The sequence below is a fragment of the Dermochelys coriacea genome, chromosome 16, assembly GCF_009764565.3.
Source record: "Dermochelys coriacea isolate rDerCor1 chromosome 16, rDerCor1.pri.v4, whole genome shotgun sequence".
Taxonomy (NCBI): Eukaryota; Metazoa; Chordata; order Testudines; family Dermochelyidae; genus Dermochelys; species Dermochelys coriacea.
In genome coordinates this window covers 1442634-1460398 of record NC_050083.1, presented here as the reverse complement: position 1 = coordinate 1460398, position 17765 = coordinate 1442634, and the positions used below count along the sequence as shown (strand labels likewise).

Below are 17765 nucleotides of genomic sequence, written 5' to 3'. Positions count from 1 at the left end.
AAAAGCCCTGGCGCTGGGGCTCGGGCCCGAGGCAAGAGCCAGGGCTGGGGCGGGAGGCCGGGAGCCCGGCGGGGGGGCCTTGGCGGCGCCTTCGCTTTCGGTTTGCTTCTGCGGAGCAAGAAGCCGCCGCGCAGCCGAGCGGGTGGCGGCCGCAGCGCTCGCTCCCGGGCAGCAAAGCGAAGCGGCTCGGCTCGGCTGGCGCGGCTCGGCTCGGCTCGGCTGGCGCGGCTCGGCTCGGCTCGGCTGGGCTCGGCTCGGCTCGGCTGGCGCGGCTCGGCTCGGCTCGCCTCGGCGGGGGAAGGCGGCCGGGCGGCAGCTCCGCAGCGGGCGGCCGCTGTCCTGGAATCCTGCGCGGCGGGGAGCGAGTGAGCCCGGCGGCTCCCCTGGGCTCAGTGTCGGTGCGTGGGGCGGGGTGAGTCGTCCCCGTTGCCCGGGCCCCCGAGCTCGGCGGCGGAATGGCAGCGGGGGCGGGAGGAGCCCGGGGAGATTCCCTGAGACGCGGCGAGAGTTGGGCATGTGGCTCCCTCCGGCGCCCCCGAAAACCTCACAGAAGTGCCGGACTGGATCCGCCGCAAGGGCCACCTCGCCTGGTGTCCTGGCTACACGGTCACAGCCCCCGCGGCTCCCGAGGGGGGCAAGAGCCCTGCCGGGCAGCGGTGGCATAATCCCCCCCCCATCAGTCTCCAGGGGACTGGCTCAGACTTGGAGGCAGACCCTGTAATATCCCTGCCAGAATTTTGTTAGCCATCCCTCTTGGAAGTGGAAGATGTTGTCATCCATGTACGCGCCCAATGGCCTTTGCATCTTGCGTTGCTGTTGTCGTGCCTGTTGTGGTAGGACCTAGGAGGACCCCCAGTGTGCCAGGCACTGTACAAGGAGGCAGCGTCTGTCCCAGGGAGCTTACAATCTAAGGAAACTGGCCTTGGTGACTTCTTGTGGCAGGGAGCTCCACAGCATGGCTGTACGCTGTGTGAAATAGTATTTACTTCTACCTGTTTTGAATTTGCCACCTTTTAAGCTAGCCTATATTAAATTTAAAATTCAAGCCTGGATCTCTGTTAGATCATCTCATCTATGTCCCTGGGGCAGTTCAGGGCTGTTCCTATAATTCACCATTTTAGAGGTTTTGGGGGCCTGTATCTGCCCCATCCTCTTCCCTGCAGAAACCACACGGACTCCACCAGATGTGCGCTCAGTGAAACTTTATTTCAATTCCCCTTCACCGATATCACCACAGTCCGCCAGGCTCCTGCCTGTTTACACTCTGCAGAGCTTTAGGCCCTCTCAGCAGGATGTGACAGGAACAGAGATCTCCCTACCGAGGCCTCTACATGGCTAGACTTAGCCCTGTCCCTCCTTCTCTCCCATGCACGTCCTTCCTTCCTGGGCCTCTTTTTTCAGCCTAGGGCTGATGGGGCCAGTTGAGTTCTTACCCTCCCAGCCCAGCAGCCTGACTGGATCATTGCCCCAATCAGTTTCTCCTGGGGCACTAATTTGCCTCTCAGTGACCAGAGAGCAAGCTCCCCTCTGCACTCCCTGCACTGTCACGGGGGGCGTCATTAGCCGGCTGAAGCGTTACCTTTCCTGGGCTTTGCTCAAGTTATGGAGAGAAGGAAAACGATGTAATGTGGACTGGGGGAAGTGGCTGCATGTTTCCTGCAGCATATCCATGCGGTGCTGCATTCTCACCACGGCAGCAGACATGTTCCTGCCTCTCATCTAATGTCCAGCCTCTGTCTCCGCTAGTGCCAGTGAGAGTCCAGAGCACCTGGTGGAGGATGGCTGGTGCTGTACTTTGGTTGCACCACAGTAAATACAGCCCGTTGGGCACCCCAAGGCCTGTCGATGCCCAGCTCATGCCAGGGTTAGCCAGCTACAGGCATCCCAAGAAGAACCTGCCCTTTGCCTCCTCTCGACTGGCTCCCTTATAGCTGGTTTCTCAGCTCCCTGTTAGTTTCCCTGCACAGCATCTCGTTTCCTCCTGGGGAGGCGAGCGGGGGTGGGGAAGGGAGAGGAGCATGTAGAGAGTCGCTGCCCATGCCTGCACTGCCTCTGGCTGCCAGCTGTGGGGGGTCAGTTTTGGGAGGTAGATTTGGACATGCCAGACTTGCTTCACACCCGGACCAGGCTCAGACAAACGTCACTGAGAGCTGCCATTCCCAGTAAGGCCTGGCCTTGGAGTGGGGGACTGGGGGGTTGCCCTGGGGTGCCAACATCTGGAGCTGCCATATCATTTGGCCAGGTTGGTTTTGTTTCCTGCCCCCACAGTGCAGAGCTTCCTGCAGCCAGGGGAAGTTTCTGGGGCTTGATCTGACCCAGCCCCATCTGCTCTGTGCAGGGAAGTGGGAGGGGGAACTCTGTCTCCATCCTCTCCTCCTCCCCCCAGACCCTCCTCCTGCCAGTGATTTACCTCTCCCTCTGGCTGCCTGAACAGATGCATGTGAGCTGCAGAGCTGCCTGGAGGGGTGACTGAGCACTGGTGCAGCTTCTCTTTGCTTTCCCACAGAAACCATTTTCTGAAACGAAGCAAAGGGATTCTGCTGGGGGTGGGGGAGATTTTTCTGCTGCGCTACAGTAGCGCAGAATTTCCCCAGGAGTAACCTGTACACTGACTTATTCACAACGAATAATTCGCTTGAAACAGTGCCATACGGCATAGCTGAGCTTGCTGGTCTCACCCACTCAAACAACACCTGGCACCCCTTAATGTGAAAACCCTTTGATGTGAGCACAGAACTAAGCGCCAGAAACTCCCAGGTTCACCTATTCCCTCTGAGGCCTGGAACGTTTAGCCTCTCTCCGCACTGTAAAATGAGGGTCCTTCTCTCCGCACTGCTTGTGTGTGTCTTAAGTTATGAATGATGTAAAATGCTTTCTTTACATGCATGTCATTACACTCCCAAGCCTCTTTATTTTTCTGTATTAAATATATTTTACACAAAAAATCAAACCCTTCCCCATCCCATAGCCCTAGATCCGATGTGTGTGCCCTGTCTTCCACCATACCTAAACAGCTCTGCTAGTCTAGAAAGGGGAGGCGAATGTGTGGAGGGGCAAGGAATGGAAAATGAATCTAGAAATTGTGCAGGATCTTGCACTTTGACTTTGGGTTACAGTCTGGATAAGACTGTCTGCTAACTAGGAGAGCAGAACCAGCCATGGGGTCAGAGATGATAGAGTTGGACAATGGGGGTGGCATTGTGATTGGCTGTTCTGCTCAAGTTGTTATGCCAAGGGCCTACGGCAACTTGAACTGTGCTCTGCATGGTGTGGCATGGAGCAGAAGTAGCCATCACCAGCAGTTCAGCCTCGCTGGGCTGGGCCAGGCCTGCATATTATGTTATTATTTGGTCTTATAGGAGATTTTTCCACTCTGAGCCTCCTCTGCTCCTCCCTGCACCAAACCCACCACCAGGGTCATCTCGTTTGCTGTACCATCTGGATGTACAATTGCTCAAATAATGTTTGCTTGTGAGGCTGGAAACAGACTCACTGCAGCAGTGACAGGCTCAATGGAACACGTTAGCCACTCACCACCCTTGTACTGAACTCTCTCTAAGAGTAAACCCAGGAACTGGCTGGAAAGCAGGAAGATGGGGTGTGTTTGTCTTGACACAGCTTCTGCTTTTCTCACAGATTGGCGCAGCAATGTTAAAGCACCTGTTAGGGCGGGATGTCAGGTGTCTTCTTGCAGTGGCTGCAGCTTCAGGAATAGCTACCCTCATCCTCATCCTTGTTCAAGTGAAGGAAGTTTATCTGCCTGCAAGAGCCAAGGTAGGTGCAGTTACTAGAGTACCTTGCCTTCAATGACTCATACAAAGACTAGCTAGCTGTGTGGGTTTGATAGCCTGTTAGAAATAATGTCACACCCTTTTCCATGCCCCCAGACCTGTTGTGTGTCATTCTGTCTGTTAGTGATTCTGCTGTGTAACTAAACTAGTTTCTCTTGACCTTTATTTCTACTTTCTCTTTTCAGATCTTAGGAGCATCTTGTATGTTTCCTCTCCCCTGTCCTTCTCCCCAGGGTTTCATGTTCCTTCCCTGTTGTCTCTTTCGTTCTTGCTTTTCTAAGACTGTTGCAAAACTATCACTTCCTGATTTCCCAGTCTCCGATAGCCATGAACAGGCCCACAGGCTTGAGCTATTCCACATGTGTCTCCAACTCCTGAGAGCTCTGTGAATGTCACTACAGGGGCGTGAGGCTTGCTGTTTCACAACTCACTTCCCTTTCCACCTCTAACTTTATCTAACTGCAAAACCCAAGGGATAGAAACAAAGGCCTGGTTAAAGCTGGGCTGGAAGGTCAAGCCTGAAAGTGCAATTCTTTATACACAAGAGCTGAGAAAACATACAGCAGCCCTTGTGCAGCAGTAAGGACTCTGTGATGTCATCTTCCCTCCCGGCTCCCCCTTCAGTACGGGATGGTGTTTGACGCTGGCTCCTCGCACACGGCTCTCTACATCTACCAGTGGCCAGCGGATAAGGAGAACGGCACCGGCATTGTCAGCCAGGCTGAAGCTTGCACCGTGCAAGGTCAGTCAGATGTTTCTCTCTCACCCTTATGCCCTCCCCTTGGCTGTGTCCGTGTGCCGAGAAATGTGTGTGAAATGCTTCTGTCAGGGGCAAAGGTTGCTGTGCTATTTACTGCCCTGCTCTTGGATTAGCCCTCACGCCTAACACCACCTCCTTCTTCCTGGATCTCTATGTTTCAGGGAGAGCAACTGGGCCCCATTCATCCCTGGTGGGATTCCACAGAAGTCAGTGGAGTTGCACCAGGCGTGAGTTTGGTCACTGACATTATAGGTGCGGGACAAGTGCATTTATTATACGTGGACTTTGCTTCTTTAGCTACCTGCAATATAGTGCAATGGACCCCAGGGAGCAAAGGTGGAGACTGAACTGTTCACCACACCTCTGTACCAAGGAAAGACCTGCAAATCCAAAATGGGAGAAGTGAGTGTGACCCTCCCCTGTCCCTAGACTGCTATCCGGAAAGCAGGGGTGACACCCAGCTATACTGTAAAATGCAGTGAGCCTGGGGGAATGTGATGTCCCCAGGCTTGGACACCCCAATCTTTGTCTACATTCAAGCTCTGTGTCCTGGTGACGGGCAGACACCAGATGCATGGGTGTCCTATGGCCCAGCTGACAGGCAGGAGCAGCCTCTCCCACAGTGCTCTACTGCAGGAGTGTCATTTGCTATGGGACAAGGAGGAAAGTTCCCCCCCGATCTTGGTTGGCCTGCCGCAGGCTTTTCCTTGGTCTATATGCTCCACTTCCTGCACACCCTGAGGGTGCAGGAAAAAAAGATAATGTTCTCTGGGCTGACACAATTTAATTTTTCTGAAATGATACCCCTACTCTGGTACCTCCCCCAAGTCCTGCTCACAGCCAGGACGCACAGAGGCATGGAAGACCATGATAAATACCTGGGGCAGGAGGAATCTTTATAGCCTCTGTGGGTCAGCGTGAGATTTGGGTTGGTTTTCAGTTACCCAGCCTGGTCTGCCCCTTTCTGGGACCATGAACTTCCCCGGGTGGGGAGAAAGGGTTGGGAACATACTGCTCTGGGACCTTGGTGTGGGCCAGGATCTGGCTTTGGGGTGTGACTGGAGTTTGTGCCTGTGAAACACCTTCCATGCTCCTTCAGGCTGGCTCTGCAGCCTTGTCCTTGGGAGCGATTTCCCCAGCAGCTGCTGCGTGAGCGAGACAGCACGAACAAGGGGGAGAAGGCTGGGAAAGAGGATGACAACAGCAGGCCCTAGGCGACCAGAGGCCTTGGGCAAGGCTCCAGCCGTATCATTTCTGGCAGGCTTGGGTGTACTTGGGAGCTTCCTTCTCCACTATCCTTTCACCCTGCCCCTCCAAGCCAGATCCCAAACAGCAGAAGCCAGCTGCACAGCCCAGCCCTGAGGGCTGTGGGTCTGTCAGTGCAGAGAGGAGGCAGCTTGCAGGTGGGGGTGGGGGGCAGGGGGGTGCAAGTGCTCAAAGGAGGCAGAAAGGGATTGCCCACTCATGGATGGATAATGGTGAAGCCTCCAAACTGCATGGCCCATGGCAGGTGTCTTTGCCTTGGGCAAGGCCTGTAGCTGGGAGGAGGGAATTCCAAGGGAAGGCCAGAACTGCGCTGCAGGGAATCACTGGTGTGGGGTACTGGCGCCTGGTGCTGCTCTATCTGCTTGGCATTGGGACTGTATCTGCAGCATGGGTATGTCTCTGGGTACGCTTTTCGCCCTGGAGATGACTTCCAAATGTCAGGCATAGTCCCAAGAGAAGTGTGAACTTCCGGGAGACTTGCGTCTTTCTCTGTGCTGCAGTGAAGGGATTTATTAACCGCCCACCACTAGAACTAAACCTGGCCACACATGATCCGGGTTCTGACATTGCCCAACAGCTGAGCGCAAAAGCAGGTGTCATGAGCAGATGGTGCATGGAACATCCCATCCCAGCTGCAGATCACCAGCGCCATGGTTCTGGCTCAGAATGACCATGCTGAACCATAGGGCATCCCTGCAGCTGGACCTAGTGCGTTCTAGTGAGTTAATATTTAAGTAACCTGACATGGTCCATTTAAGACTGATCAACTCCCAGGGAGCCAGCAGCAGGTCTATGGCTCTGGTGGTTGCCCCGCATTAGGGCCCAGCAATAGCAGTTGTTCACCAGCTCCTCTTCCCTGCATGCTGACACCAGCAAACAACTGATCCTCACTCTGGGTTCTCCAGCCCCAGGTGCCAGCAGTTTTGCCAGTCCCTGTCTCAGGGGCCCGGCTGAGCTCAGATTCTCACTGGGATGCTTCGTTCCAGGACCTGGGATCTCCAGTTATGCTGACAACCCCACTCGGGCTGGAGCCAGCCTGAGGGCCTGTCTGGACAAGGCCATGACGATCATCCCTGTGAAGCAACAGAGAGAAACGCCCACCTATCTCGGGGCTACTGCAGGCATGCGGCTGCTGAGGTACCAGGATTGACTGTGAGGAGGGCAGCTCCGCACAGGGAAAAGCCGGTTTCCTACCACACAGAGGCCTGTTCTCTTGTGACCACAGCACTGGCCTCTTGCAGGACTGAAAAGATGAGGCAGCGATGGCTTGGTGGTGAAGCCTCCGGTTCACCATATGCTCAGATCTTGCAGGGCTGACCTGGCCCTTCCCCCTCCCAGGTTAACCACTTCAGTCACCTGCCATTCACTGCGGGGAGTCTTTGGGGACAGACTTCAATTCCATGCTCTGCACACGTGGTAACATTTTCCATGTGCCTCTGTCACACTCGTGCAGCTTGTCCACCTACTGCCTTCCCTCCACTCCAGAGTAGGCTGCATGTCAGTGGTGAGCGTGTGCATTGCTAAACTCCCAGGGGGGCTCCTGCAGGACAAGTCAGTCTAGGTAAGGCTCTTAACATCAGGGTGCCATGGCAGTGTGAGGAGATGCAGTTGAAATTTTCCATGTAAGTACCAGAAACTTGTAATTAAGCATTAACTACATTCCTGTTCTGTTACTGACTGACTTGATGGAGTGTCGGGAGCAGAGGGCCCTTTTCTCACCCACTTAGGCACCTCCAGGGAAGGTGCTCGTGTTTAGGTTTATTACCCGTCTGGGAAGGGATTAGATTAGGCAGTCCCTGTGCATGCCGCATGATATCCATAAGGGGCCCAGTGGAATCTCTCCCCTCCCCATTTGCAGGGAGCAGAACAGCACAAAAGCCGACCTGGTTTTTGCAGAGGTCTCCAAGACCATCCAGCAGTACCCTGTAGATTTCCGTGGCGCTCGGATCCTCACTGGGAATGAGGAAGGATCCTTTAGCTGGATCACAATCAACTACCTGCTGGAGACGCTCGTGAAGGTCAGTGCCTGGGCAGAGTGGGAAGGGGAGGGAGTGACCTTGGCTGGCTGTGCTGCTCCTTCTCTAGGGAAAACGGGTCGGACGAGGAGCCAACATGGCAGGTCGTCTCAGCCCAGCTCATATCCCAGATGTGCTCCCTTCTCTGGCTTGTCCCAGCTTGGCTCCAGCTGGGAATTTCCACACCACATGGGAATCCAGGGCTCTGGAAGCTGGATTTTGAGTCCCTGACACCTCTGACATAGGACCAAACCGCTCACAAGAGGAGCTGGTGTTTCTTTACTTAGGAAGGTGCTGGTGTCTCCCTGTTTCAGCTTCAGGCAGTAGCACTTCCATGGCGGGAGGGATTCAGGGAGACCCTGTCCCATGCCAGGCCTCAGCTTTTGGATGAGACCAATATCTAAATAAGCAGAGGAAAAGACACCCCTGGAGTGGCAGCTGGTCTCCTAGACCCCACATCTCAATGCAGCAGTTATGGACACTGATTAACAGACATGCTTCCTCGCTCAGCCTGCTTTCCTATGGAGATGGACGCTCTATCCCCTGGCCCTCCAGTGACGCTGTTCTTAGCTCCAGGCACCAGTGGTGAACTGATTCCTTGTGGTGGGGGCAGTTCTCCTTCACAGGGACGTGGATACACCCTGACGCAGCTGCGGTTGTGGGAGCACTGGACCTTGGAGGAGCCTCGACTCAGATAACCTTTCACCCTGGTCATGCCATTGAGGACAACAGCACCAAAGTCCTCTTCTGGCTGTATGGGACCAACTACTCGCTTTATACTCACAGCTACCTCTGCTATGGAGAAAACCAAGCCTTGAAGAAGTTGATTGCATCCCTCAGAGAGGTATTCTCCTTAACCTGCCCATTCCCTCTTCACCAGACCTGGGGCTCACTGAGTTTGGTAGCACAAGCACAAGTGTAGTGGGATGTGCACTTGGTCCTATGAAGCTGTTGCACCTTTGGCTATACAGTGCAGCAAAAGGCAAAGCTAGTAATAACTTGGCACTTCATATAACGAGACCCATACCCATCAACTACTTACCCCTTTGCTCCCCGTGCAGGAGGTGTTAACTCTGTGCTGCAGAAGGGAAACAGGCAGAGAGAGGGCAACACCCTAAAATATTACCTTTGATGTGGGGTACCCACCGGAGGTGCCTCTGGCCTGGTTTTCAGAGCCAAGTGGCACCTGCAGCTCCCATTGACTAGAACTGGGGTTGCCAAGTACCTCTGAAAAGCTGGCCTGAGGTGTCTCCGGTTGGGCACCAAACATAGTGGCTATGTGCGAGTAGTTGCCGTAAGAGGCTCGTTCTACGCTCCAGGAGGAGTCTGTGGCTTGGATGGGATCAGAGCTTGAGTTCTTGTGGCACTTAACTCCCCTGGCTGTAGGCAGGGGTGTGTGTGCAGCACAGAGCTTTACCCAGCTCCGGGAATACCAGCAGCATAGCAGGCTCTGCATGGCCCTGTGCCCGGGCAAGTCGCAAGGAGACTAGATGCCCTTTCAGTCTACCAGCAGGGTTCTGTAACAGGGCACTGGTGCTGGGGCACATGCATGTGACCCAGGGCCCTCGGTCAAGGCATTGGCTCTGTGCCTGAGACAGCTGACCTCAGCTCACGTGACAGCTTGGAGGCAACATTTTCTAGAAGAGGGAGTCTGCTCAGTTGGGACAGACAGCAGTGTCAAGGAGGGACCGAGCAGGGGCTCTTGGCACTAGGCAGGCAAAAGGTCTGGCAGGAGTTTCCTGCAGGGACAGGGTTAGCAGCCTAAACAGGGAGAGGCTGCCAATGAGCCCTCGCTTTCGGGAAGGTGTGGCAGAATCTGTGTGAGACGCGGCCCGCCGAGTGACACTGAAATTCTGCTGCTGGTGGGGGAGCCAGCCCACAAGCTGTCCCCTGGCTTGCTGGCTCCAGTTCCTGTTACAAGTTGAGTGAAACAATGGGAAATGCTGGGCAAAATGTCCGAGTGTGCAGTGTTTTTGTAAAGACGAATCAGTGCCTGACCTTGGCTTTTGGCTCTTATCCACCTGTGCTCTCCCCTTTAAAACAAGCTGATCTAGCACAAGGTGACCTGACAGGAAAGAGAAACCAGTGTGAGATTGTCCATTCATCTGCCACATGCAAACCACAGGAGGATCCATGGCAAAACTAGCGCCCTCCCTGCCTTAGGATCTCCGTTGAGGAGGCTCTGGATGGACCTGAATCTAAGTAGTAGCCTATAGAGTATAATATGAATCCTGTCTTGATCTTTGGTTACCTGGGAATGAATGTCTCCCGAAGGAGCGAGGCTGGTGGAGTGCAGAACTGTGAGCCAGTGGGTGCATAAGGGGAGGAATGCAGAGCACTGGTGCTGACGGGTTGGTCCCAATCCAGCCCTTGTTCTGCTGAGTGTACACAGGGGCTGTTAGCCTGCAGGAGCAGAGCAGGGGGGGCTAGTCAGACCCTTCTTGATTTTTTTTCCCCTCCCCATCCAAGAGTTTAAGTCCTGCAGCCAGGTAGCTGCTCTTGAGGGAAAGGAGATCACAGCTCTGAATGGGCCTATAGTGGAAGGAAATGTTCCCCCCTGAGAGATTAGCAGGCTCCTCCGCAGGATTCAGGAGAAAATACAGCGTGCATAGGGACGGGCAGCATCTTGGGGCTGCCCTCTGCTTTCTTCGCTGTGGGACGTTCCAGACTGCTAGGGCTTTTTGTTTGTTTGTTTGTTTGTGTGTGTGTGTGTGTGTGTGTGTGTGTGTGTGAAATGGCGGGGATGAGGGTTTGGCTGCTATCCTAAGCCTGAGCGCTGCTAATGGGTTCCCCTCTCTCTAGGAGAACCTCACCTCTCAGCAGATCTCCCACCCATGCTACCCCAGGGGATACGAAGAGAACGTCACTGCTGCTACCCTGTATGACAGTCCCTGCGTCCCGGCACCAGTTGCATATGACCCCAGCCAGATCCTCATGGTGCGGGGGACAGGGGCTCCAGCGGAGTGCAGGAGTGCCATCCAGAAACTCTTCAACTTCACAGCGTGTGGGGCCAACAGGACGTGCGGGTTCAATGGGGTCTACCAGCCACCGGGGCATGGGCAGTTCTTTGTAAGGGGGCCTTCTCTTCTCGCTGGCTACCACACTGGTGGGAGCTGGGTGCTGTGGGGGGAAATTCCCATTGGTACTAATGTGAGCGAATGTCTGAAAGCCAGGACCAGCCCGCTGCACAGAACAAGCTGCTGTTATGTCTCTCTTGACATTTCCTTCCACAATATGGCATCTTGGTGATCGCTGTACTGGGGGCACATGGGGCAGGGCGTGGGGAGAGTTATCATTTTGAACTCTGTCTGTACACATGGGACAGTGAAGTGGATGTGTTGGCTACATGGGCAAGTACAAAGGTTCAACTTAATCTAAATCGACGTGGGTAAAGCAGTGCCCAGACCTGTGCGGGTTCTTAGAGCACGTCCAATTGCAATGCCACATGTGACTGCAGCACAGTTGGCCATACCTGTGCTAGTTTTACCAGCGTTAGAGCAACTACAAAGAGCAGTGTAATGTGGCAATACAGGCTTCACGAGTGCACCAGGGACCCGAGGTTTGTCCAGCTAGCTTGTGCTGGACCCCTGCTGCAGTGTCTACACTGCTCATGTCAGCCATGCCAGTGTGGGCGAAGCTAGTGCAGGTAAGTCTGCCTGAGCCACAGTCACTCCTCAGATTGCGGGGCAGACATCCCCGGGGTTCAGACCAGGCTATTTTTCGGTTTAGCCTACGTTGATTAGGAATTGGTGAAAGTGAAACCAAAACAAATGTCTCTCAGACTGCAATCAGAGCGTCCGCTGGCCTAGCTCCATTTAAATCTGCACAGTGTTCCCACCCAGACAAGGCCTTAGGAAAGGAAGTGGCTCCCAGCTCTGCAGCGTGGGCGCCACCCAGACATGCTGTGGACCAGTCACGTGGACCAGTTCTGAGCTACAGCACCCTGCTCCTAACCCACTGCCCCTTTTTTTCTGGAGACAGACTCCCAGATGCTGGTGGTGCTCCTGTGACTTCCACCAAAGGGATGGGGGACGGTACCCCTCTTTCCCTGCAGCGTGAATGCTGCGGTCAGCAGGGAAAGATGGGCTCCATGCCAGTCCCAAACCTCCCCAGCCTGCATGTCGTACCTAGGGAGAAGCTAGTGCATGTTCCTGAATGTCTGTGCCCAGGAACTCGGGCGGCATGGTGGCTTGGTCCATGCTGTCTCTCAGGGACAGTCATGCTTTCCTGAACTCCCCTTTCCCCCAGCTCCTATTAGCTCCCTGCTTCCAGGCCAGTGCAGAGACTATGGCGGTGTTAGTCTGACATATGCCCATTTCTCCTCTTGCCCATCCATGCACCCATCAGACTATATTCCAGTGCTGCCTCTGTCTGGTGCAAGCTGCATCTCATGAATGTAACCCTTGTTATTTAGATCTTATCTACAGCTCTGTGTGCTGGGAGAACTAGAGGGGTTCCCTGGGCTTCTTTGAACTCATGAGACACTAGGAAGCTTGGGCTATCCTCTCTGCCCCATAGGCCTTAGTGATAATACTGCCCTACGAGCATGTGCCCTGGGAAGTCATGCTTCCAGCCATGGGCAGTGGCTCAGTGAGTGTGTTCAGATCTATAGCTAGTTCTATCCCAGCTGTGGATGGAGAGCCTCCAAGCCCATTGCTCTGCATCAGGCACCGTTCACTAGCACTAATTTCATGTCCAAAGGAGGGTGAGAGAATCCGCCCCACACCCTGCTTCCTTTCTGTGGCTGCTTCCTTTGAGATGGAAGCTGGTTTATGGAGACTGCAGGGAAGAGTTGGAGTGGCTGAGGCTCTTGGCCTGTGGAGAGCATGTCGCTGAGGGCTGGCTGCTTGGCTAACCTGCTTTGTTTATTGTTTTAAGGCCTTTTCCGGGTTTTATTCCATCTTCCACTTCCTGAACCTGACCAGCGGGCAGCCCCTGAGTGACGTTAGTGCCACCATCGAGCACTTCTGTGCTAAGGATTGGAAGGAGGTGAGACCCCCAGTTAGCAGCCGCCAGTGCTGTCATGTAATGCCTGAATCTAAATGCACAGGGAAACTAGAATTACAAAGCCTTGTCTATAGCAGGGAGAGGAAACAAACAGCCCAAGGCCACAGAACTGGAGCCAGCAGTGGCTGTGCTGGCTTAGTAAAAGGAGTCACTTTCCATCCTGGCTCCATCCTGTGAGCCTAGTTACTTGTGTGAGGGACCCAGGGCCATGCCATAGGGAAGCTGTGGCAGTGGCAAGGGGAGGGGAGGCCCCTCAGAGCTCCTGCAGCAGAGGCATGTCTTTTGGTGACTAGAAGCAGTGAGGATAAACATGCTGTAGGAGGGACCTCCCCTGGAGAAACCCTCTGGCCTGCTGCTCCTTCTCGTGCAAAACCTGGGTGACAGATTCTTCACCCTGCCCTCTCAGGATGGAGACTTTGCTGGGCCCAAAGTCCTGAGGGTCCCAGTTATCCCAGTGGCAGAGCAGAGCGTCCTTCCAGTGAGTGAGTGCAGGGTAAAGCAGTGAGGGGAGTGGGGGCTGCATGCCTAGGGTTCAGGGACAGGGTATAGAGCCCTCGCTGCCCTCTTGAGGTCTCCAGCTTGGATCTGGCCCAGGTTGGTAGCAACTGGAGTCTAAAGCACAGTGGGTGCCTCTGCCACGTGCCTGGCTTGGAGCTGAAATAGCAGGTCTGTGGGTGGAGCCGGAGGGGTGAGGGGGCCTCCCTGACCTGTGACTCGCGAGAGTAAACCTACCAATGGGCTAACTGGGAATAGCAGGTTTGCACTGACCTCCTCCCCCACCCCTCGTGTCCCTAGTTGAAAATGGCGTGTCCTGGCATGAACAAGACCCGCCTGCAGGATTACTGCGCTGCCAGCACCTACATTCTCACCCTCCTGCTGCAAGGCTACAAGTTTGACAACCAGACATGGAGCAAAATCCAGTTCCACCGGCAGGTAGGACGTATACCTGGCAGGGTCCGCTGCGCAGCATGGGTCACGCCCCCCCCGAGTGGGTCTGTCCCCTGCGTGCCTTACCACTGTGGGCTCCCGAGGGAAATCTGCTCCATGAGTGCCCAGATGAGGGGAGATGGAGATAAAGGGTCTGTGCAGTCTTTACTCTGCTCCCCCCAGCCCAGCATGGGCGTTGCAATAGCTCTCCCCTTCTTCCCTCCCATGGGAATAATGCAGCCTGCTGGGGTTCTTGGCATTGGAATCTCAGCATTGGAATCACTGCTGCCATCCAGTGGCTGCCCAGCTACATTACACAATCCAAAGTATACAGTTGTGCCAGTCTGGAAAAAAGTTGCATTTTGTCTGTCTCTCTCTCCCAGTAGCCAAACAAATTAGGAACCAAAAGGCCACTTGAATCACCCTGCCTGCTCCAATTCTTCTGCAGCCAGTGCAGGTCTGTTTCCTTCACTGGGAGCCTATTTGTGCAGTCTGATGCAGTAGCCCTTAAAGGCCAGTCCCTCTGTTACACTGGCTCTCACATAAATCCAGTCTGTGGCAGGTGAGCCTGAAACACAAGATATGCGAGGCAGTCAGGTTGCAGGAATCCAACCCCTGCAGTCTGGATTATAAACCCTGCAGATGGTAGGTGCTCTGTGCGATGGGTTGGATCACAGAAATCCCCTGGGAGCTGCCACCTGATGTGCCAAGACGACTACTTCCCCTGCTTTCCCGGCCAGCTAAGGACTCCAACACCGTGTCTTGCTAAGCCAGACACACCAGTCTGTTCCAACACAGATCCAGGGTCTGAATCGTGCCCCAAAGCTGCAGACTTAACTGAAAGCAAGTTAAGAAGTGTTCCTGTCTTTAACACTCAGATGCCCAACTCCCAATGGGGTCCAAACCCTAAATAAATCTGTTTTACCCTGTATAAAGCTTACAAAGGGTAAACTCATAAATTGTTCACCCTCTATAACACCGATTGAGAGATGTGCACAGCTGTTTGCCCCCCCAAAGCATTTACATACTCTGCATTAATTAATAAGTAAAAAGTGATTTTATTAAATACAGAAAGTAGGATTTAAGTGGTTCCAAGACAGAACAAAGTGAATTATCAAGCAAAATAAAATAAAGCACGCAAGTCTATGTCTAATAAAACTGAATACAGATAAAATCCTCACCCGTTCTAGTAAGCTTCTTTTTACAGACTAGTTTCCTTCTAGTCTGGGTCCAGCAATCACTCACACCCCCTGTAGTTACTGTCCTTTGCTCCAGTCGGAGTAGTTAGTTCCCATGGAGCTGGATAGTAGATTAAGCTAGACACGCTCAGTCTAACCCAAGCCCCTGTATCTTCTGTAGCTCTGTGGGCTTAAATACTGCAGCAGCGTCCCTGCATTCTGGGCAGATCAGAGACTAGAATGTGATTTGTGTGTGCTGGAGGACAGGACAGATTATTCCATCACTGCCGACTGCCAGGTTCTTGTCCCTTCCCCGACACTTCTGATGCTGGCCACTACCAAAGACGGGATACTGGACCATATGGATTTTGGCTCTGAGCCAGTCTGGCAATTACTGTGTTCTGTTCTAAGGCAGATCAATGGAGACTATATGAATGAAATCTGAAGATCAATAAACCAGTCCTGTCACCCTGGGTTTGCTGAGATTCCATTCAATTTCTTTGGTGCTTTCTCCAGCCCCCCAGTTTTACACTCACATAGCAGCATTGCGTTTGAAGTTGGCAGGCGGGGTGGGAGGTTTTGGCACATGGCACACTGGAAAGGCATGGCAGGGTTTGATGCTGTGGGAGAAACTCATTAGCTGGATGCTTCTTGAAATACTCCATGATGAAACTGCTGCTGTTTAACTTGCCACTCTTAAGTTTCAGAATTAACAATTCCTTGAGATGAATGAGGCAGGTTATGGCTCTCTGCTTTCATCTTGGGCTGTCTGCAGGCTCACAGCCAACACCATTTACACACTTCTCACTTTCCTCCCAACTGTGGGGGTTACATGCCCTTCAGTTGTTAAAGTTGCAAATTTAAATTCTAGAGCACAATTTCACAGCAATGGAGGATGGGTGCAGGTTCTGTGGCTGGGTGTGGGTTCCAGGGTGGGTTCTGGTGCTGTGTGAGGACTCTGGGATGGCTTCCAGGGCAGGTTCCAGGGCTGGGCAAGGGCTCCGGGGTCAGATGAAGGTTCCAGAGCTGGGTCTGGGCTCTGGAATGGGTTCTGGGGCCAGATGAGGGCTCTGGGTGGGTTCTGGGGCTGGGTGAGAGCTCCAGGGCCTGTTCCAGAGCTGGGTGGGTTCCAGGGCCAGACAAGAGCTCTGGGGCAGGTTCCAGAGCTGGGTGAGGGCTCCAGGATTGGGTGAGAGTTCCAGGGCTGGGTGTGGGCTCTGGGGCCGGATGAGGGCTCTGGGCGGGTTCTGGGGCTAGGTGAGAGCTCCAGGGTTGGGTGAGAGTTCCAGGGCTGAGTGTGGGTTCTGGAGTGTGTTCTGGAGTCAGGTGAGGGTTCCAGGACTGGGTGTGGGCTCTGGGGTGGGTTCTGGGGCAGGTTCCAGAATCGGGTGAAGGCTCTGGGGTGGGTTCTGGGGCTGGGCAAGGGCTCCGGGGTCAGGTGAAGGTTCCAGAGCTGGGTGTGGGCTCTGGAGCGGGTTCTGGGGTTGGACGAGGGCTCTGGGCAGGTTCTGGGGCTGGACGAGGGCTCCAGGGCCTGTTCCAGAGCCGGATGAGGGCTCTGGGGTGGGTTTCAGGGCGGATGAGGGCTCTGGGCAGATTCTGGGGCTGGGTGAGGGTTCCAGGGCTGGGTGTGGTCTTTGGAGCAGGTTCTGGGGCTGGACGAGGGCTCCGGGGCTGGGTGTGGGCTCTGGGGCGGGTTCTGGAGCCAGGCGAGGGCTCCGGGGTCAGGTGAAGGTTCCAGAGCTGGACGAGGGCTCTGGAGCGGGTTCTGGGGCTGGACGAGGGCTCTGGAGCGGGTTCTGGGGCTGGACGAGGGCTCCAGGGCCTGTTCCAGAGCCGGATGAGGGCTCTGGGGTGGGTTTCAGGGCCGGATGAGGGCTCTGGGCGGATTCTGGGGCTGGGTGAGGGTTCCAGAGCTGGGAGTGGACTTTGGAGCAGGTTCTGGGGCTGGACGAGGGCTCCAGGGCTGGGTGTGGGCTCTGGGGCGGGTTCTGGAGCCAGGCGAGGGTTCCGGGGTGGGTTCTGGGGCTGTTGAACAGCAGAATGACTACCTAAGAACAAAAAGAAAAGGAGTACTTGTGGCACCTTAGAGACTAACAAATTTATTAGAGCATAAGCTTTCGTGAGCTACAGCTCACTATGAAGTGAGCTGTAGCTCACGAAAGCTTATGCTCTAATAAATTTGTTAGTCTCTAAGGTGCCACAAGTACTCCTTTTCTTTTTGCGAATACAGACTAACACGGCTGCTACTCTGATACCTAAGAACAAGCTCACTCTGTATTGCTGTAGATCACTGAAGAAGGCTCCGATTCACCTCCTTCCCTGCCCAACACTGAGTGCTCAGGAGCCAGCCCTTCGTCAGTCCATAAAACTTCTCTGCTCTCTCCTCTCAGGTGGCTGCTGTGGATGTGGGCTGGAGCCTGGGCTACATGTTGAACCTCACCAACACGATCCCTTTGGAGGCTCCCGACCAAGTGAAGGGGCAGCGGCCTGACCTGTGGGCAGTGGCCATCTTCACCAACTGCCTCATGCTGGCCGTGATCCTCTGGACAGGCCTGTCTCTGTGCTATCAGAGGCGCTCTGCCACCTATGAGACTATGTTGTAACTGGTCAGTGCTCCTCGGGCTGGGGCCCTGGACATCATGTAGTCCCGTGTTTAGAGACATTTATGGCCTTGCAACCTGGTGCCCCCACTAGCTGCTGGAGGCAGGGTCTGGGAGAGAAGCCCTTCCCCAGGGAGGGTGGGAATGTTGGGTTTGAAGGACAAGTGCCGCCTGTTGGCAAATTGGTGACACTTTTCAGTAAAATCTCAGCCCTGTGA

General features: G+C 54.5%; 1 protein-coding gene and 1 long non-coding RNA gene across 3 annotated transcripts; both read left to right on the top strand.

The window, feature by feature from the left end:
- The first annotated feature begins 158 nt into the window (after window positions 1-158).
- On the top strand, window positions 159-17765 carry LOC119844042 (ectonucleoside triphosphate diphosphohydrolase 8-like). 2 transcript variants are annotated; one of them, XM_038374182.2, is made up of 10 exons: window positions 159-398; window positions 3637-3774; window positions 4416-4533; window positions 6804-6954; window positions 7676-7835; window positions 8446-8676; window positions 10635-10901; window positions 12711-12821; window positions 13635-13772; window positions 17338-17765. In XM_038374182.2, the coding sequence occupies exons 2-10, from the start codon at window positions 3649-3651 to the stop codon at window positions 17548-17550; spliced, it is 1515 nt and encodes a 504-aa protein (XP_038230110.1). In that variant the 5' UTR covers window positions 159-398; window positions 3637-3648; the 3' UTR covers window positions 17551-17765. The 2 variants fall into 2 exon arrangements, with proteins under 2 accessions (XP_038230110.1, XP_038230108.1); XM_038374180.2 differs by having other exon boundaries at window positions 159-412.
- LOC122456890 lies at window positions 14931-16816 on the top strand. Its single transcript, XR_006276049.1, has 3 exons — window positions 14931-16133; window positions 16383-16577; window positions 16697-16816. It is a non-coding gene; the product is annotated as an uncharacterized LOC122456890 (long non-coding RNA).

Excerpts from the sequence above, each read along its gene's own strand:
- LOC119844042 (XM_038374182.2), top strand. The coding sequence starts at position 3,649 with ATGTTAAAGCACCTGTTAGGGCGGGATGTCAGGTGTCTTCTTGCAGTG. Across the intron at positions 4,534-6,803 it reads TGAAGCTTGCACCGTGCAAG|GACCTGGGATCTCCAGTTAT; the intron begins GTCAGTCAGATG and ends GCTTCGTTCCAG. Across the intron at positions 7,836-8,445 it reads TGCTGGAGACGCTCGTGAAG|TTCTCCTTCACAGGGACGTG; the intron begins GTCAGTGCCTGG and ends TGGTGGGGGCAG.